Here is a 21,630-nt window from a genome sequence, read left to right as displayed (position 1 = left end):
TCAGGGCAGTGAAAATACTCTGTATATTATAATGATGGACATATGTCATTATACATTTGTCCAAATGTACACCCAAAGAACATATAACACCAAGAGTGAAGGCTAAGGTAAACTATGGACTTTGGATGATTATGATGTGTCAATGCATGTTCATCCTTGGTAACATATGGACCATTTTGATGAGTGATACTGATAATGGGGGAGGCTATGCATGTGTGGGGGTAGGAGGTATACGGGAAATCTCTGTACCTTCCTCTCAATTTTATTGTAAACTAAAGTTGCTCTGAAAAATAAATTCCTTAAAAAAAGGGGAGAGGGGCAGGGGGAGATGGCAGAGTAGGAAGCACCAGGAATCTGTCTTCCCACCTAGACAACAAGTGCACTGGCAGAATCTCTCTGTAACTATTTTGGAACTCTGGAGTCTGTTGAAGGCTTGCAACTTCCAGAGGAAGACTTGGAAGGTAAACTGCAGTAATTTTGGCCAATTTCAGGCCTTAGTGCAGTAGCAGCTACCCAACCCACAACCCTAGTCACAGTGGTAGGCAGCCGTGCACACGTTCCTGAAGCAGCTTGTACACACCTTACAGGACTCAGAGGTGGTTGGGGGACAATGGATGACACACAATGCACCTGTCTTCCAAATATCAGAGATCTGCTCTGATCGCTGACAGCTGCTTTTGAGCAATGAGGCAGGCAGCCATTGTTGTTTCACCTCTCCCATTGTTGCACTCCCCTCCTCCTCCAGCTTAAGTACTTTCAGGGGATTTAAAGGGCCAGCACCCTTTTTCTTCCCCCCTTCATTCTTTGCTTTTTCCTCTTTTGAGAGCCAGACATTAAAGACTCACTGGGAGTCCCAAAAGAGAGAAAGAAAGGAGTAGAGAAAAATATTTGAAGTAATAATGGCTGAAAACTTCCCAAATCTGATGAAAAACATGCATATGAACATCAAAGAAGCTCAAAGAACTTCAATTAAGATGAACTCAAAGAGACTCACACTGAGACATACTACAATCAAACTTTCAAAAGACAAAGAGAATCTTGAAGGCAGGAAGAGAGAAGTGACTGATCACGTACAAGGGATCCTTAATAAGATTATCAGCAGATTTCTCATCAGAAACTTTAGAGGTCAGAAGACAGTGGGCCAATATATTTAAAGTGCTCAAAGAAAAAACCTGTCAACCAAGAACCCTATCTCTGGCAAAACTGTCCTTCAAAAGTGAAGCAGAAATGAAGACATTCCCAGGTAAACAAAAGCTGAGTCAAGAGTCCTGCAAGGTAAGATGAAAGGATGCTAGACAGTACCACAAAGACGTATGCAGAAATAAAGAGCTCAATAAAGGTAAATACACAAACAATTATAAAAGCTAGTCTTATTGTAGCATAGTTTTTTTGTTTTCTATATGATTTAAGAGACTAATACATTTAAAGAAAAAAAGAAAAATTGTCAGTGTAAAATGTAGTGTTACTGTAAGTTTGGTTTGTAACTCCAAATCTTGTCTTTTTCATAATTTAAGAGACTCATGCATTGAAAAGAATTACTAGTTTATGTTTTGGGGCACACAATGTATAAAGTTGTAATTTTATGACATCAATAACCAAAAGTGGTGGGGACAGAGCTGTAAAGGAGTGGTTTTTGTATGTTACTGAAGTTAAGTTGGTATAAATTCAAATTACAGTTTTATAACTTTTGGATGTGAAGTGTAATCCCCATGGTAACTATAAAAAAATAGCTATAGAATAGACAGAAAATGAAATGAGAAAGGAATTTAAACATTCCACTACAAAAAATCAACTAAATACAAAAGAAGAGAGTAATGCAGGAAATGAATTTTAAAATTTTGTGCATCAAAAGACAGTATCAACAGAGTAAAAAGGCCACCCACAGAATGGGAGAAAAATATTTGCAAATAATATATCTAATATGGGATTAATATACAGAATATACAGAGAATACCTAGAACTCAACAACAACAAAAAATCAACCTGATTCAAAAATGGGCAAAGGACTTGAAGAGACATCGAAAGAGGATATACAAACAGCCAATAAGCACATGAAAAGACGCTCAGCGTCACTAATCATTAGGGAAATGCAAATCAAAACTACAGTGAGATACTACCTCAAAACCATTAGGATGACTACTATCAAAAAACCCCAAAAAACAAGTTTTGGTGAGAATGTGGAAAAATTAGAGCTCTTGTGCACCATTGTTGGGAATGTAAAATGGTACAGCTATTCTGGAAAAACAGTATGGAGATTCCTCAAAATATTAAAAATAGAATTACCATATCATCCAACAATTCCACTTCTGGGCAGATACCCAAAAAGAATTGAAAGCAGGGTCTTGAAGAGATATTTGTACACCATGTTCATAGCAGCATTATTTATAACAGCTAAAATGTGGAAGCAACCAAAGTGTCCATCAACAGATGAATGGATGAACAAAATGTGGTGTATACATACAATGGGATATTATTCAGCATTAAAAAGGAAGGGAATTTTGACACATTCTACAACACGGATGAACTCTGAGGACATTATGCCAAGTGAAATAAGCCAGTCACAAAAAGACAAATACTGTACTGTTCCACTTACATAAGATACTCAGAGTAGTCGAATTCATAAAGACAGAAAGCTGAACGGTGATCGTCAGAGGCTGGGGGCAGGGGAGAAGGGGGAGTTATCCTTTAATGAGTACAGAGTTTCAGTTTTACAAGATGAAAAGAGTTACGGCGATGGATGGTGGTGATGGTCGCACAACAACTTAATACCACTGGACTGTACACTTAAAGGTTAAGACGGTAAATGTTAGGTGTATTTCACCACAATAAAAATAACATATATACAAAAAAGGAAGAAGATACCCGGTAATGCCCCAGCCACAGAGAATAAATGTCCCTATTTTCTGTGATTTAGGAGCCTCAGGCATATGGGAATAACTGATTCAACATTTTCAAATAATTTAACTTTTAAATCTTCATTGCAGTTAACACCAACGTGATTGAGAACAAAAGTCCATGATGAGGTTCCACTGTGATATATTTGTCAGGTAGAATCAGTATACAGTTTTGTCTCATTTATCACAGAGCTCTTTTGGGGTAGAGAAGACAAAAGTGCTGAAACCCCAAGCAAGACAAAGGCATATTTCTTTTCCTTTCGTGTAACTTCCTCTTTTTTCCCATAAGGTTAATTAGCACCACATATAATAGGCCTGAAACAAGCATCTGAATAGGTAAAGCCTGAAATTGACCACAAGGCTCAGCATCATGTGGACAGGGACCACGAGGAGTGAGGATGAAAAACGCCATTATCTTCTGTCACAGTGAATAAAGCAGAATTAAACACCCTTCACACTCAACGGCTGCTGGAGCTGTCTTGAATTGGCAATTGTGGCCCATGTACTACCACACTCCTCTCTAGCATCCAAAGCAGATACCATTAATCTCTTTCCCACTGAGCTTGGCTACAGCATCAAGAGACTGATCAGAGTTACCACATTAGATGAAATCTCTCTGCCATTCCTGGCAACTAAGGTGCTGTAAGCAGGGCCCCCACAACTCCTGCCCTGACCCCTCATCTCTGCAACAGTACAGACAACTGACTTACGCTACATGACAGCTGTTCACCTGCTGCCACATCCTGGCTACTAGCAGACAATTTCAGATCAGCAAGAGAGAGCACTAAAATTCTAACTTACAGTTTCAAGATTCTTCTGGAACTCCAATAGTTTTGCTTTGGCTTCCTTATAATTCTTGAAGAACATACACAGTTCATACATTTCCATCATCAATAGCAACGGGGAATCCTTTGAGGAAGAGTGAATGAAATTACAAAATCCTCAACTTAATACTATTTTCTCAATGAATAATGCCAATATAAGAGGTTAAATACACAAATACTATTAATAACAGCTTCATAGAATTAAATCATATATTTTAAAAAGAAAGGGAGCTAAATTTCTATTTCTTTTTCCTTTTGGAAAAAAAGATACTCAGGCCAGGTACATCTACTCAACAGTCCATTTTCTGTCTATTCTATACTTGGTCCCCCGCACGTGAGTAGGAAATATTCCACTAGGCGGTGCTAGAACACCTCTACATACACTCCTAGATAACGGGTTCCACTGACCCGCCAACCTACTGCTGTCTGCACTCCATACATTTCCATCACTTCAGTGGCAGCTTTTCAGGCAGAAGACAGGAGTTCGGGAATTAGAAAGTATGGATTTGAACCATAAGTACACCACTTATTAAAGTACTTTGAGAACCCTGGGCATGTTAGTTAAGTTAGTTCTGTGAGCCTTGGTTTATTACTCTGTAAAATGAGGATAATACAACTTCCTAATATTCTCATACAATATTATCTTTGCATATGATTATTGTGAGAACCAACTAAAATAATGTATATAAAGCACTTTGCTAAATAAATGGCAGTTTTATTACCATTATTTTTTGTTGGCTAAGAAAAACATCCAGGAATAGGAATAACTGAAAAAGCCAACGAGGGATATTCTGAAGTAACCCTTTTAAACTCAGGAAAGAAATGAAGTGACTATTACTACCTTAAAGAAAAGTTGGAAACCTCTGATGAGAGTTTTGCTCTTCTGTCTCGTTAATAATGTCCTCCAGATGACTGAGAGGTCCTCAAGGTCCCAAGTGTGGCCCTCCGTTGAACCCTGAATTTGTCCCATTGCTTCAGCTGCAACACTGTCCTCCACAGAAGTGATGATCCAAACACAGAGACAAGGAATAGCACTGGAATCCTGCCATTGGATAAGAACTTTTCAAAATAAAATACCACTGAGCCTGGATGACCTGACAGAGGAAGTTTCCCGCAGTGCTACAACTACAAATGGATATTTCCTATTTAGAACAAGTCATCTCACTAAATTAGTTAAAATGGCTTAAAAAGCCTTCAGACATGAAAAAACTCTAATGAACAATCAAGGAAGTATTATAAACTGTCCTGCAGAGTGTGGCAGTTCAAAAGGCCAAGAGACTGAGTGGATACATGTGGAAGTCAGGGAAGTACTAAGTATAAGAAAACAGGGCCGCCCTTCACAGAAGTGCTGATCAGAGGGTTGCCTAGGGCATCCCTCGTCCCTGCTCAAGAGACACTGGGGGGTCAGTGGACTGAAGCATTCTTCTCTGTAATGGCCAACCAGGAACTAAGGCCCTGACCACTTAAGTTACTGATCGTCAGGGCACAAGATGGCCTGGAGTCTAAGCTAGAGAACCACAAAGTTCCAGCACCCTTGGAAACACATGGGGGAGCCTCACTGTAATCATCACCCCACTTCCTCTCTGATTATTAGCTTTCCCTGTCTCCTGCCCCCCGCCTTTTTATATTCTCTGGGTTCTTAATTTAGGCTTCTCACGATCCTCACCTGGAGACACGAGGCCAGGACACTGAGGATAGGGGCCTGTTGTTTCACTGCTTCAGCTAGGAGCCAACACCAGGAGTTTGGCTCCTCTGAGCACTGCAGCAGAATTTTAAAGAAATCAGTCGTCTCTTCTTTGTTTCTCTGGAGTTCCTGGGGGGACCTGTTGCAGACTTGATCATTGTCCATTCTGGAGTTGGACACTGAGGGCAAGTTCTCAAAAGCCAGCTGTAAGTGGTCTTGAAGGACAGGGCTGAAATATTGGAGAAGAGATTTCACCTAGAAAACATATTAGATGATTAAAACAGACAACCAACTTTCAATTTTAAAGGGAGCTGAAAATGTTAGAGAAAAGCATAGGCTAAAGTGTTCTTTCTCACCCTGAACTGTGTCAGAGGTGACCTTATAATTTTACAAAGTTGTTTGTTGCTTTTGAGTGAATTTCCATTTTCAATCTGGAGTCACAAAAACTCTTCCTTCACCTCTTTAGTACTAATGACTAGTCCTTTGTCTAAAGTCAAGCCGCTGAAATCTTACTAAAACTAATAGTGTCATATCAAACGAAAGCCTATGTGTACACAACAGGAAGAACACTATTTTTCTTCCAATAAGTATTCCAACTTCCTCTTCTTGAATGACTGGCAACAACTGGTGGCTTACCTCCTCTGGGTGGTAATTATGGAGCTGGCTATGAATAATGAACTGTAACCAGTCATTTGCTTTGGCACACTCTATAAGGTAAGACGTGCTCAGTTTCACATTGTGGAGCCTGCAGAATTGTACCACTAATGCCCATTGGCTGCTGGATTCACTGGATAATCTGTAATTGGGGGTGGGGTTGGTAGAGAAAAAACTTGTTAAAATATAGCTCTAGTTTTAAACTGGAAAATTAGTAAAAATTAAATAAATTTAACTATAGTATATCTCTAAAAAGCCTTTCAACAAATACCAAAAATTAGACTGCTTTGAAAAAAAAAAGGATTCTTTTACCCATAACACACAATGCATTTCTTAGCATACTGGCACAATTCACAATTCATCCCTTTAATCGACCAAGTATCTATCAAAATAGCTATGTACCATCTTTAGGAGAATTGATAAAATAGTCACTCCAGAAATTTTCTCAGTGCTTAATTCTCTTGTATGATTCACTTTAGATTATCAGAGCCCCGACAGGGGCCTGGGATTCCTCACTAAGGGGACGGGACCTGTTCCTGCTGAAAGCAGGAACCTGTCGAGCACAGAGTCAGTGATAGGAGGTACAGAGGAATGGTGGGCTTCCCGGGTCAGGGGTGGCTGGGTCAGCCCCAGTGCGCCAGCACAGAGGAAAGATGGCATGAAAGTGTAAGAAGAGGGGCTTTTGTAGATAGATGGTCACCACAACTTCCATTATCAACGGATATACATCAGCAAGAAAAACTAAAGACATCACTTAGAGTAAAATTTTGTGAGATTCGTCTCACATCTTCTGAAATGATTTCAACATGTAACACGAAAGAGACTTCTCTGACCAGCAGGCCAGTGGAGGAGATAAAGCTCTCTCCATTTCTTGGGAACTCAATGTCTAAAGAGGGGATCATTATCTTTGCCCTCCTATTACTGATGGCAAGATGCAATTAAAACCCATTATCCATTTACTGAGTATCAGCTATATACTGAATGGGTAGAAGGTAAGGTCTAGGTGGATTGGTGAAAACATATGAGGTGTTGGAAGAACGACTAGGCAAACACACAGTGGAACAATAAAACTTGCTGGAAAAGAGGTTGGGACTGCAACTCACAAACCTCTTTGTTTCCTGCTGCTGAATGCTGTTCCATATACCCTCTTCTAAGAGAATAAGCAATTCTTCTGTGGTTGCCTTTTCACCCGCAGCCAGTTTAGATAGTTTTTCAGCTGTTAAGGAATATAAACAAAATATGGTGAAGAGAAAAGGTCAGGAACTGGCATTTTGTTTGAAGAGTGTGGCCTGGGGCCATTTCAGAACCCAATTAGAGGACACAAGAAAGTGAGATAAAGAACAAACACTGCAGGCAAAGGATGAAACAGGAAGATAACTATTTCCTGCCCAGTCACTCACAATTCAATGTCTTAAACCTACTCATTCCTTGTCCTCTAAACAAACCAAACCACATAAAGAAAAGGTGCTGTACCTAGAGACTCCCTGATAAAGCTGTACTGAGCATCTTCATTTCCACACTTGTAGCTCAAAATTATATTGGCCACTTTCATATCAACTCTGAGCTTGAGGCTGTCGAGGCCAAGCAATTCCAAGAAACAAACACAGGCAGCTCCTATTGAAGGTACATGGAAGGAGGAGAGGCCTAAAACATAGGCTTCATTGCCTACTTGCTGGATCCTGAAAAAGAAAGGGATCAAAATCACATCAGCGCGTGAAAATTGTCTCTCACCAGGAAAAGCAAATGGAATCACGTCAGTGGTACATGGAGTGTCGGACAAGTGATTTTTGGCTTCCTCCTCCTTCCCTTTTTGAGCCCGTTGCACACAACCATTTAGTTTCTTAGCAGCTTTTAGTCGTCCTCTGGCTCCATAGCCCTCCATTTTCTTATATTTCACCTTTTCCTAAAACACCTACGTATAGTCCAAATTTTTCTTGCTTCCAACTTCATCCAGGGAACATGGTGTAGAATTTCCAAGACTGTCAACCTGTGATCTTATCAATTATGAGTATGTATACAACTTACCAAGAAAATTAATTCCACCTAAAGTTTGACATCATAAAGCACATACATTCTAAAGGACTCACATATGTACTTTCATATGCAAAGAGAAATTTCAAGGAAAGACGACAAGAAATTAACCATGTTTATTTATTATGGAGAATGAGGACAGCAGACTGAGGGACTTTTACCATTCATTTTTTACCCTTCTGAATGACTTGAATATTTTACCATAAAAATGTATTATTCTCTTAATTATAAAACAGACCAATCAAGTAAATCTATATTTAACTTCTCATTATATCAAATACTCCTCCAAATTCTGTGCTTTTTATAAAAGTGAATTATAAAAGACAAAGACCTTAAATACAGAATTCACATCTCATTATATTATTCTCTCTTTAGAGTAACTCTTAACGTTTGGCAAGCTAGATCATTTTTTTTTTAAAGATTTTATTTTTTTCCTTTTTAGCCCCAAAGCCCCCTAGTACATAGCTGTATATTCTTCATTGTGGGTCCTTCTAGTTGTGGCATGTGGGATGCTGCCTCAGCATGGTTTGATGAGCAATGCCATGTCCGCGCCCAGGATTCGAACCAACGAAACACCAGGCCGCCTGTAGCGGAGCGAGCGAACCCAACCACTCGGCCACGGGGACAGCCTCATAGATCATTTTTTAAAAATATGGTTTAAAAATATATTTATTATCTTTTAAAATATATTTATCTTTTTTTCCTATTAACAAAAGTAACACCTGCTAAATCTCAAAAACTTGGGATACGCAGAAAAGCACAAATGAAAAAAAATCACCATCCAAATATAATCACTGTTAACTGTGGTACATGTTTCCAGTATGTTTTTTTAAATGCATGTGTAAAATTCACAAATATGCATTTTATTAAGAGTACAAATTATGTTTTAAATACTCACAGCTGCTTGGGAGTCTTGCTCTTGGTTAATTCCTGGACCAGAAAAGTACCAAATGCAAATGATGGCCGTCCATGATGTAAATAATAAGCAAAATTCAGACGTTCCACGATAGCATACTTATTAACCAGGTCTGGGCTAGAGAAATGGGGGAGGTGACTCGATGCATCTGGGGGGGAGTGAAGCAATATTAATTCTCTACGCCTCACCATGATTAACTTCAGATTTGCACGTGGAAAACTTCACGATGGTAAAAGAAAACTTGTTGCTATAATCATTTTGTACCATGTGTACCACTTTGAACCACCAAATTTAATAGTTTTATTTTAATGTGGCGAAGCCCTCATTTTACACAAAAACGTGTACTTGATAGGCTGCATAAAAATTTATAAATTACACTTTTCCCCCATTGAACTTGTAATTTTAGATGCTTTAATTCCATATGTGATGATCCTTTAACTTCACAACAGCAATAACCCTTTAACTACAAAATCTCAGCTAACGGTCTGCAAAAGGAGCTTTTTAATCCATTCATGCAGCTCGTTACACAATGAAATCCCTACTTAACATATTTAAGAGTCCTCTATTCACCAAGGCCAACTCACTGTACTTTTCTCCAATAAATACTCTGGGAAAAACATTTTTTCTCTATATTAATATCCTCCTATCCTCTTCTTTTGTTATCACTAGCTGTGTTTCCTGATGTTATATTCATAGAGCACCTTATTATCTACACAATGGTACCATATTTATAAGACCAGCAGCGTAGTTCCAAGTTCCTCTGTGCCCATGAAAACAGCAGAAAAAATATTTTTTCTCTTTTCAGAGAAATTTAAACTCAGAAGATATTTGGATGTGAGAAGTTAGTACTAAATAAGCACTCTTGTCAACTCCTAATCTTTAATTGCCTTTTAACCACTTACTACCTACAAAAAAATAAAAAGATAAAATAATGTTTTTAACTGTTATGGAACCAATTCTGGAAAACAGTGCATATGCTCTTATTTGCAAAGTTCAAAGCTTATTTCTGAAATAAAGTTTTATCCTCCACAGAATTCCAAGGATTTCTTTATATTGTGATTTGGCTTCTTTAAAAAATAACGAAGATCCTTAAAGATGTCTGTCATCTTTACAAAATTATTACTTAAAATTACACCCCAGTTTGAGATTAAAAAATTTTCACATCCCATATCTGTATTCTTTGTAAGATCAAAGTGACTTTGGTAACTTATAATTCCATACACTCATCCATTAAATATTTGCTGAGTACATGTAAAGTATATAGCACTTCCAGGTGCCAAATGAGCAAACTTGAGTTTATCACTCAAACAAGACCCTGATTTTTCAGCAGTTGAGGCCTAGAGTGGAGGTTGTTTTTAAGAGAAAATGCTACCCAAAGGGAAGTTTTCCTCTGGTCTGCCACAGAAGCCAAGTCATCATGCAGTTGCCTTACATCCCCTTTCAGTGGTAAAACCACATGAAAAAAGAAGTGACCTAATTAAATACAACTCTCCAACTTTATAAATCTGTAATATGTTTTCACAATAACTGTTTCATTTGCTTTGTGCTTTATTGCATAAAATATGTTTTAACCTTCTAAAAACCAGGCAGAAAACATGCCTTTAACTTCCTCTCTGTTTCCCCAGTACCTATCAAAGTGCTCCACCTCCAAGAGGGTCAGGACTCGTTAAGTGAGGAGGTGGGGGTATCAGAACAGCACAAGGAATTCTGTCTCCTCTCTAGTAACTTCACTGAGATTAGAAAGTGTGTTTTCATTTGAAAATGCAATAAGCACCACTTTATTCAACACTTAATAAATATTTATTGAACATCTCTTACAAGCCTGGCACTGCAATGGGCTCTGGATACTAGGCAAATTCAGTATTTTGAAATTTAAACTTATAAAACTGAGACATTAGAAAATTCATTTTTATGTATGTCAATAAATATTTATGGGATATCTATTATGTGCGAAGGATTAATTTGAAGCCTTCTTTAGAGTAATATAGCAGAGGCACCACAGGTAACATGATATTAAAGGCTAACTCTAAATGCAAAAGTTAAAAAAAATAAAAAAGCACAGTTTAAGAACGGCACAAAAAAAAAATCAGAGAAATTCCTATGGTCTGGAAGAGAGGACGGCAGTGTGTGCATCTGGGCCGACCACGTGCCGGGAACTGTGAGAGCTTTCTAAAGGCCTCGTCTCCTTTCATTCTCCTGTAACATGTGAGGTGGGCAGTGTTATTAAACCTACTTTCTGGGTAACTGAAGAGGTTAAATCACTTGTCCAAGATCACGCAGCTACTACCTGGTAAAACCAGGACTTGTCTAATGCCAACACCTATGCTCTTCACCTTATAACGCCAGACTGTTAACAAAGGGATTTCTGGCACGGGAGAAATTTCAGCAGATATGTACACGTCACATTTCCCAGCAAGCACAACACTAGTGACCTAATCCAATGATTTAAACTCACAATATGTTTTCAATTCAGTCTCCTACAAAATGTTGTCCACTGGAATGTGCCTTTATTTTTAAAAAGAGAAAGCAGTGAAAAAACCCAGATTGGTTCTACATGAACTAACTCCTACTGTCAACACTGCTGAAATATTTCTAACGCAAGAGATACCTGCAATGACTTACCTCCTATAGCTAGTGTGTTGGCAGACTGCCAGCCAAACAATCTGCTGGGATCAAAGGGCAATAACGACTGGGAAAGGGGAAAAGCAAAATCAGAGTTAAAAGTTAATTGATTCTAAAATAAGTAAATAAAATGATATAAAAGGACTTCACAGGCAGTCTGCTTCCCTCCTCCGCAATTAAAAACCTTATCTTTCTGGGCATAAATTCTTTGAACACAGCTAAAACAAAAAAGAATGTATAAGACACTTTTCTATTTTAATAAAAACAGAACTGGAGGCTGGCCCTATAGCCTAGTGGTTAAGCTCCACCTGCTTGGCTTCCGTGGCCTGGGGTGGACCTACAGCACTCATTAGCAGCCACGTTGTGATGGTGACCCACCTACAAAATAGAGGAAGATTAGGAAGGGATGTTAGCTCAGGGCTAATCTTCCTCAGGCAAAAAAGAGGAAAATTGGTGATAGACATTAGTTCAGGGCGAATCTTCCTCAGCAAAAAAAAAAAAAAGAAGAAGAAGAACTGGCTGTGTTTCTTTTAAAGACTCCTCTTATTTCAATCTACACCTGCAAAGTGTACTCTCTTTTGGTAGAAGCAGCATCAATTATAATGTAAAATGGGCTTTAGAAATGCTTTTGGAATCAAAAGGTAAGAGCACTAAGTGGCTAGAAAATATAAACATGACAAGGTGAATAAGGCAGGTCAGGAAATGAAAGAGTTAAAGGAATGTGCCAAACAAATCACCAACAACAACAAATAAAAGCGGACTAGGGTCAAGTCAGTCAGAAAGGGTTTGAGAGCAGGCAGCACTAGCTGTTTGGCCAAAAGTTTAGCAAAGCCTGTAAACAGATGGTACAAGTGATAAACGAGAAAAGAGAGCTATTAAATCCAGATTTGGATGGCTACAGAAGGTGCAGCTTCAATTTAAAATTAAAGGAGAGTTTGTGGTCTACTAAGCAAGAAATACTTTTCTTAAAATTACAGGACTAAAAAATTGTATCAGTCAACTTGAAAACAGAACAAACAACAACTTGAAACCACTTATGTTTTAGGCTGATTGAATCCACTGTAGGTAGTGAAACTATGTTTTTATACAATCCACTTACATATAGTTTAAAGCAGTGCAACTCAAAGTGCTGGTCTGCAATGAGATAAGAAGCTTTTGGTAAACACACATCCAGCTTACTGCTTCCGTCTTCAAGAAAGTCTTGCTACATTTATAAAAAAAAAAAAAAAAGCTTGCTGAACTAAACAGTGTGCTCAGTGACAGATTTATGTTCTGGTGCAAGATCCTAATCCCATCGCACACCAGCAACAAGCAGCGTGTGGCCTGGCACCCATCTGGGGACCATTTTTTTGAGTAGTGCCAGTCTATACCCTAAAAATTCTTCACATTAGAGTAAGAGAGATTTGGTACCTTTATAGGATTATAGAGCTTATTTTGAATTGAAGACACTATGGGAATATGTGTATGCAGAAAAAAAATAGCTAAAGTCTTGAAATGAGAAATGAGCAAAAGAGGGTGCCCTTAACTGAGCATCCCTGAAAAGGTTTTAGGGAATCTGTGAATTCCTTTGAAATATAAGCAAAATCATATGCATATGTGTGATTTTTCTGGGTATAGAGGTCTTTGTCCAGAAAAACATTAAGAAGCACTGATTTAAATAAACAAACAGCTGTATTCATTAAGAAGAGACAGTTAGAAGCTATCAGTGGTAGAACAGAAGGGTTTTGATGAGAGCAGCAGACAAGTATGCTGGTCACTCACTATCTGTCTGCTCTCAGATCCACTTCCACCTTTTCCGAGGCTCCAGGCTCTGTCCTGTATAGCAGAGAACTCTATTTCCCAAGCTCACTTGCCCTCTGGCTACCAGATAGGCTTAGCCATGGGAGACAACACGGGAGATTAAAGGTGGGAAGATGTTAGAAACCAAGAGATTTTTCCCCTTCCTTGTTTTCTGGGGTATCTCTTCCAAGGTTCCAGCCCCACTCTCTATGTTCCCAGCACCCACTAGGCAGCCTGGTTGTGCATTTAGCTCTCAGAGATGGCTCTAGCTTCTGGGTTCTGATAACACCATTTTCTTTCCTTTTTTTTTTTTTTTTTTGGTGAGCAAGATTGGCCCTGAGCCTAACATCTGTTTCCAATCCTCCTCTTTTTTGCTTGAGGAAGACTGGCCCTGAGCTAACATCTATGCCAATCTTCCTCTATTTTTTGTATGTAGGACACCACCCGAGCATGGCTTGATGAGTGGTGTGTAGGTCCATGCCTGGGATCCAAACCCTGGGCCACTGAAGTGGCGCGAACTCAACCACTACACCATTGGGCCGGTCCCGATAACACCATATTATTGCACTGTTCTTACAGCCTTAGGGGTGTTGATGGCTTCCTTCTTTATCAATTTTTGTTCTCTCACCATCACATGTTTGGTTTCTCCATTCTGCTATCACTCTGTGTAAATAATTCCCTATGGTAAATGTCCTCCATTTTAAAGACCTAGAATGGTTTCTGTTTTCCTGGCTGAAATCCTGACTGATAATCCTAAATACTGGCCACCAAAATACTGTACCTGAAGAAGGTGGTAGAGTGTAATGTCGGGTGGCAGGACACTAGGGGCAGTGTACTGTGGGAAGAGAGCAGTTTTAAGCTTGGGGTAAGGAGTTAATGCCATCTTCAGTAGCTGGGGGTCTACTTTCTTCAAACAGTTCTCATTTTCTTCATTCTGAACAACCTAAATAAAAAGACAGATAACACAGTGTAATGTTTTTCTCTTCTCCAAATTCAAGGCCTTTTTTCACAAGAACCCTGCGAAACAAGATTAGCTTGGGAGAGTATATGGTAGTGGAAATAGCATTAGAGAAGGACTCAGAAGCCAATAATTCCAGTTCTGGTTCTACAACAAACTAGCTGTGTTTACCTTAGGATAGATTTTAAGATCAGGCCTCAGTTTTCTCATCCACAAAATCAGGAAGTTTAGCTAGATCAGTGGTTTTCAGACTATGTGGAAAAGTTGTTTGAAAAAAAGGCTCTGGTACTACAATATTTAAAATATTAAAATAGTAACTATTTGATTAGATATTAAATAAATATTTTAAAGGAAGAAAATTACTAGACTAGATGACTCCTAGGTCCTTCCCCCTCAGCTATAAAATTATTCTATGACTAATTTCTGACAGGTGATTAAAAACAGAGGAATAAATAGCCATATCAGTTAAGATATATTGCAACAATCTAAAACAGGTGGTATTAAATTAAGTTAGCATCAGTAAGAAACTTTTGAAGATTAGATGTTTAACGGCATTCTTAAGTTCTAACCAGGCACGTTATACTTGCAAAAAAGCAGACACAGCCAAATTTCTACTGGTTCCCTCAAAAAAAGCTTATGAGTAGCTAAAAATTATGAATTCCTTTTTATCCCTCTAAGAGGACAAATAGTAAGTCTAGTTTCCAAGTCACATATCTAAAGTATATTTACTCCCAGGAGCAATCAGATCCTGATTCTATCCTGAAAACAAACCTGGAGTATTACAAAACAAAGGGAAAAAAACCTCCATACAATATATTAGTTCCCTTTCAATTTAAGAGGATATAAAATTTAAAAATTCACCCTTGTTTTATGCTCTTTAACGAAAATCTTGCAAATTATATTGTAATATCAACTGAGATCTAGAAAATACATAGATATTTCTGCTAATTTTAAAATCAGTCCTATCTCCCCATAATAGGTAAAAGTGTTGTCCGTACCTGGCTGACACCCCCAGGAGCATACATTGTGGTAGCAAGGGCCAGGAGGGTATGTCCTTCCAATAGCATACTGCTCACACTGGCCTGGTTGCTGGGAATCAGAATCTGAGCATTTGCAAGGCTAGCCTGGAAGATTAATTTGGGATCTAGAAAATAAAAGAGTATATTTTTCTCCTCAAGAGAGAGAAATACTAAATTAAGAATTATATAATTCTGAGAAAGAACGTTAATTTTTAACTCTATCCAGAGTAAGAAGGACTTTCATTTTTTTTCTTTTCTCCCCAAAGCCCCAGTATATAGTTGTGTATCCTCGTTGTAAATCCTTATAGCTCTTCTATGTGGGACACCACCACAGCATGGCTTGATGAGTGGTGTGTAGGTCTGCGTCTGGGATATGAACCTGCGAACACCGGGCTGCTAAGTGAAGCACGCGAGCTTAACCACTCAGCCACAGGGCTAGCCCCGGGACTTTCTAAGTTTAAAAGCAATGGGAAAATATCTCAAAGGGAAAAAGTGAAAGATTTGTCTACATAAAAATAAAAACTTCTATTCAAACAAAGAAAATGGAAAGGTAGTAACGAACTAGGGGGAAAAATTAACAACAGATGACAACATAAGGATTAACATCTTCAACAAAGAGTGCATACAAATCAATGCCCAAAATACTGACTCTAAATAGATAAATAGACAAAAGAAATAACCATTTTACAAAGGAGGACATATAAATGTCTGACTCATAAAAAATATTAATTCACTAGCAATAAATAAATGTAAATTAAAATAATAATAAGATACTATATATCACCTATCAAATCAGCAATGATTTAAAAAAATAATCATCCTCAAGCATAGAGCTGGTCAGGGTATACAGAAGCTGGGACTAATGGATAAAATGGTACAATCCGCCCTTGAAAGCAATCTGGCTTATAGCAAGAACCTTCAAAATGCATACAACCTTTAACCCAGTAATTTTATATCCAGGAACCTATCTGTACTAAGGAAATAATCTGAAAGAATGACAAAAATTTCATGTTCAAATATATTCAAGACTATTATTTATAATAGAAAAAAAGTGAAAACAGCCTCAATGTCAAAACTGAGAGAACAGTAAATTACAGTACATTCATACAATGAAATATTATGTAGACACAAACTAGTCCTTGTCTCTAAGAACACAGGAAAATTCTTATAATTACTATATGAAAAAAATAGTATACAAACACATAGATGGTTGTAGCCCTGGCACTTAGAGACTGTCACAAGGTAGGAGATCAATAAATTTTGTTGGATGAAATACTATATAAACTAGGTAAAAAAAAAAATAGTATAGAGAAAATAACCAGAACAAAATACATTACAATATATCAAGAGTTACCTATGATAGTTATCTTCCTACCTACCTAGGCTATCCACCTATGGAGGTGTTACCTTCTTGATTAGTTGTCTGTGGCTTCCAATTGTTTTTACAATGAACTTATATTACTTTATAATCAGCAACAAAAAAACAAACAAAACAAAACAAAACACCCAACCCATATTATGAAAAATTCTTCATTTGGAAAGAAACTGGGCATTACATAAAAGTGAAAGACTGGCTGTTGACCTTCCTTGCCTGTGTAGTAGCTTGGCCTGTCCCCTTTTCCAAAACTCTGGAATAACACCAGCTCGGTCCTCAGGGGTCACAGGGCTTTTCTATCTGATTATAACCAGAGCAAAGCTCTCTGTCAGTGGCTCTGCTACAGAAGACATGACTATCCTACACATACTGTGGATTTCTTTTCACTCCATCTGGAGCCCCTTACTAAAAGATTCGGGGCGAGCACCTGGAAGACAAACCACTTCTTCCTGGGAAAAGAGTGTTAATCCACCAGAGAGAAGAAATTCAGCTTGTGACAAACTGGTTTGATGAGACAAATCCAAACAGAAGAGAGCACAAGGCTGAGGGGGAATGGAAACATAACACACGCTGTCTGCTCCAAGTTTGGCTTTTCTTGGCTTGCAAGAGACTAACGTTTTTGGTCTTCTGCTTCTTAAATAAAGCTTGAGCCTAGATTACGCTCAGATATTTGTCCACAGCAAAATGATCTATTTAAAGAGTTTACAAGGTGAATGCTATTCAACAGACAATTATTTACCGAAGGAAAATTTATGTATTTAATACAGTATACCCATACCTGTTAAATTACTGGAAACTTGTCGACACTGAACTAAAAATTCAAACCACGGGTGAGCTTCATGTAATTCTTTTCTTTCCAAAAAAGGACAATTAGGAGGACTAAGTCTATATATAGTAAATTAAAAAAAAACCAAAACTCTGATTAACATACAGGGTAAGACAGTTACAACCACATTTGCTCAAGCAATAGCTAGCATAAAAAAAAAGAACCTTGGAATTAAAAGGTAAATATAACATAATATACTCTCATTGTTGTGTGTTACATATTCCTTATGACCAGGAAGTAGAGAAAATTTTAGGGAAAGAGACAATATTCTTTAAAACGTGTTTACTACCATGTTTAAATTTTACAAACTCTGTATAACAGATACGTTGCACTTTAAGATACTTTGTATTTTATCAGTTTTTACAATAAAAACTCTTTAGTGTTTTCAAACATAAGAGGTTTTTAAAAATCTTTACACAACTACAGAGAAGGTAGGACTGAGGAGTTAAGGCTCAGAATAGGTCCTCTGAAAATGTGGCTTTTAAATCTTTTCTTGCCAGCAGCTCTGGCGAAGATATTTCTGTGTCTAAGTAAGCCTCAGTGATATGAACCAGAAATACACCCTCTGCTTGAATTCCTAGTCTTTACTACACAAAATAAAATAAAGATGTTCTCATTAGTACATGAATATGGGCTCTAGAATCAAACAACAGTAGAATTAAATCCAACTCTGCCATTTCCCAGCTGTGTGCCTTAAGTAAGGCACTCGGTGTCTCTTGAAGCTTCAGCTTCCTCATCTGTGAAATGGAGAAGGGAGTAACCACCTCATAGGGTTTTTGTGAAGATTAAATGAGAGGATGCATGTAAAGCACTCAGCCTAGTGCCAAGAACATTCTAAGCACTCATACATGAGAGACTACTACTGCTATTGTTGTTACTACTGACCCAATAGCAATTAACACTAGCCACAGATATGATTCTGCAGGTTGATCTTAGGTAGGTATATATTGATAGCAGTCTGTCTGTCTGTCTGTCTGTCTGTCTATCTATCTATCTAAATACAAGTTTTAGAGCATATCTAACAACACTTGCAGTAGCCATGAATTCAAAGTTGTTCAGCACTTGCCTGATAATGAAAGTATCAAAGAACTCCAAGTGAACCTTTAGAATCTTCCTCTCTTTTAAACTTTTAAAGCATTTCTTTCATTTTATTCTAATCTCCAATTATTTAAAAAGGTTAAGAGAGATGTTACAGAATTAACATCACCAAAAAATACATGATAAGCATTCAGTTGAATGAAGCATTGAATTAAAAGATTGTGCCAAGTATTGGAGTGGGGGAACTACTTCAAAAAGAAAAGGGTTTTTTTTCATTTTTTCATATTCATTTTTCATTTTTTAATATTTCTCATGTCAACGCTTAATATATTCCTAAAAGTCGAGTTCATAAGTAGTATGGAAAGAGGAAACCTGAAGACCTGCTCAAGGACAAATCAATTCTCAGTACTCACTTGTAACAGTCTAGATAGACATAAAGAAGATACTGCAGACTGCGTTCCAAACAATAGAGAATGAAGTGAGAATGGAAGTCCCAACCTTCTTTGGACCTGTAGTTTTGAACAGGGAGGGTATCTTGCATCACACCCCCAATACGGTTCAGTCTTAAGAGGAAGAGTTCAAAGTCTTCTAGTTCAGATCTAAGAAAAATCCCATTCCTATCAGGCAGGATTAAGAGATGGCAAGTTAAAAAGGTGCTAGATTAAGAGCAGACCAAATCACTTCCATTGTTTAAGTCTCAACTACTTAAAAATAAGTATTGACAAATTAAGACTGCTGATTCTTACTCTATAAATATGTTCTGAGACACAAATTTTGCTAGCTTCCAATAAAAGTTTCTGCACCACTGTAGTACTTAAAGGTAGTCATGACAGTCTCAAGTTATCTTAAATTTTTCAGAAACCTTAAGTAAGCTATCTCCATTTTTTTGTTTTTGATTGGAACTATACAACCCAGTGTGGCAACAGTGGTTAGCTCTTGAAGCTAGATGCTCTAAGCACTGAGAAATTCACCAATACAGCCAAACAAAATCATTAAGAAAGTAAAGCAGAATAATTTAAATAGACCAACTACTAAACAATAGAAATTTGCATTTAAATATTACTTTTTACAAATTTACTCAAATACATCATACATACCATACAAAGGAGTATAAAAAATATATTATGCGGAGTTTAAGGAAACACATGTAACCATCACCCAGATTATACAAGATTACACCTGGAAGCCCTTGGTGTACTCCCCTCCCATTGCAGGTCCTTCGCTACCCACAGAGGTAACTACTATCCTGACTTTTACTATTACCATTCCTTTACTTTTATTCATAGTTTTACCACCCATATATGTAACCTCAAATAATATATGGTTTGGTTTTGCCTATTTTAAACTTTATGCATAAATGGAACATTCTGGATTTACTGTTTTGTCCTGTTTCTTCTACCCAACATTGTGCAATTTATCCATGTTGGTACCTGTGGCTACTGTTTATTAATTTTCATTGTTATATAGTATTCCATTATATGATTATACTATATTTTATTTTTCCACCCTACCTTTGCAGTTGTTCCTAGATTTTTTTTTGGTAAGGTAATTTTACCAAAATGTAAAATAAATTTACATTTCCATGACTACAAATGAGGAAGAGCATCTTTTCATATGTTTATAGGCTTCTCCTTTTGTGAGATGCCTGTGTGTGCTGGTATCTTTCCCCTCCAGATCGAAGCTCTACTCTTCTCCGACTCTGTCCCTGGAGGCTCACCTGTACAGGGTTGGGGCAGAAGACTCCAGTGCCCTCAGGCTTCTGTTTTGGTCTGTCCAATGGGAGATCCCCATCAGGAGATCAGAGCCAGGAAAAAGGGAGTTACCCTGGCTCTCTCTGTCCTGGGTGACTGCAGGTTGGCTGACATTCTCCACTAAGGGACATAACTCCTGCCAGACGGCTCTCTCACTCTCAGCAACTGTTCTCTTACTTTGCCTCTTCAGGCCTTTTAGAAAGCATACTCTGGGGTTATGAGGATATTCTTCTTTATCTTCTAAAAGCTTTACAGTTTTACATTTGACATTTAGGTTTTAAAATCCACCCAGAGTTGATTTTATGCATGATATAAGGCAGAGGGTCCAAATTTAATTTTCCCCAATATAGCTATCCTGTTATCTCAGCCCCATTTCTCAAAAAGACTGCTCTTTCCCCATTGTTCTGCAGTGCCACCTTTGTCATATATAAAGTGAGCATATGTATAAGTCTGTTTCTATGCTCACTATTTTGTTCTATTGGTCTTTGTCTATTCCTGCACCAATACTCCCACTGTCTTAATTGCTATAGCTTTCAAATAAGTTTTGATATCTAGTAGGGCAAGTTCCTCTTTTTCAGGGCTATTCTTGACCCTCTGCATTTCCATATAAATATTTATAATCAGCTTGTCAAAATACACAAGAAAAGCTGCTGGAATTTTTATTGAGATTGCAATATATCTAAAGATAAATTTGGGAAGAATTGATAGCAGGCTTGTCTTGTTCCAAATCTAAAGAGAATGCTTGTGATTAAGTATAACATTAGCTAGAAGATTTTTTTTAGACACCCCTTTAAAGTTAAGGGAGTTTTCATCTATTCTTAGTTTGCTAATAGTTTTTATTATAAATAGATGTTGAATTTTATCAGATGTTGAATTTTATCAAATGCTTTTCTATATCTATAAGGCTGGTATAATTTTTTCCCTTTACTCTGTCAATGTAGATCTCATTAATGTCATAATCATGTTAAATCATACATATATTAGCTTTTTAAATAATCAAACATTAATCAAAATATTTGATAAGCATACAAGTTATACAAAATTTTACTTTTAGCAAAAAAGAAGAAGAGGATTCAGTGCAATGGGAAAAACAGTGACTAGAAAGTCAGGGGTAAAAGGATTGGAGTCGGTAAGTAATCGATGGGGTCGGGCAAAGCTCTTAACTTCTCTGAATCTCACTCTCTACATCTTTAAGTTGAGTCGGACAATACAGCTATACTGCCCCAATAAGTATAAATATAAAATAAAATAATACATAG

General features: G+C 37.6%; 1 protein-coding gene across 7 annotated transcripts in view; it reads right to left on the bottom strand.

The window, feature by feature from the left end:
* SPG11 (SPG11 vesicle trafficking associated, spatacsin) overlaps positions 1-21,630 on the bottom strand; it is a 77,649-nt gene that overhangs the window by 23,611 nt on the left and 32,408 nt on the right. For all 7 annotated transcript variants that reach the window (XR_011528851.1, XR_011528853.1, XR_011528854.1 and 4 more), the window contains 12 exons: positions 19,034-19,237; positions 17,535-17,641; positions 15,361-15,506; positions 14,186-14,347; positions 11,626-11,692; positions 8,986-9,151; positions 7,530-7,735; positions 7,164-7,272; positions 6,039-6,198; positions 5,385-5,657; positions 4,560-4,760; positions 3,696-3,803 (listed from right to left, as the gene is read on the bottom strand). Coding sequence is in view for 4 of the 7 variants with exons in the window: in XM_070581695.1 (XP_070437796.1) it covers positions 3,696-3,803; positions 4,560-4,760; positions 5,385-5,657; positions 6,039-6,198; positions 7,164-7,272; positions 7,530-7,735; positions 8,986-9,151; positions 11,626-11,692; positions 14,186-14,347; positions 15,361-15,506; positions 17,535-17,641; positions 19,034-19,237 (1,909 nt within the window). In the remaining 3 variants the exon portion in view is untranslated. The remainder of the gene's footprint in view (positions 1-3,695; positions 3,804-4,559; positions 4,761-5,384; positions 5,658-6,038; positions 6,199-7,163; positions 7,273-7,529; positions 7,736-8,985; positions 9,152-11,625; positions 11,693-14,185; positions 14,348-15,360; positions 15,507-17,534; positions 17,642-19,033; positions 19,238-21,630) is intronic.

This window comes from Equus przewalskii, chromosome 1 (genome assembly GCF_037783145.1).
Source record: "Equus przewalskii isolate Varuska chromosome 1, EquPr2, whole genome shotgun sequence".
Taxonomy (NCBI): domain Eukaryota; kingdom Metazoa; phylum Chordata; class Mammalia; order Perissodactyla; family Equidae; genus Equus; species Equus przewalskii.
Note: the sequence above shows the minus strand (reverse complement) of the source record. Positions and strands in the feature narration are given on the sequence as shown.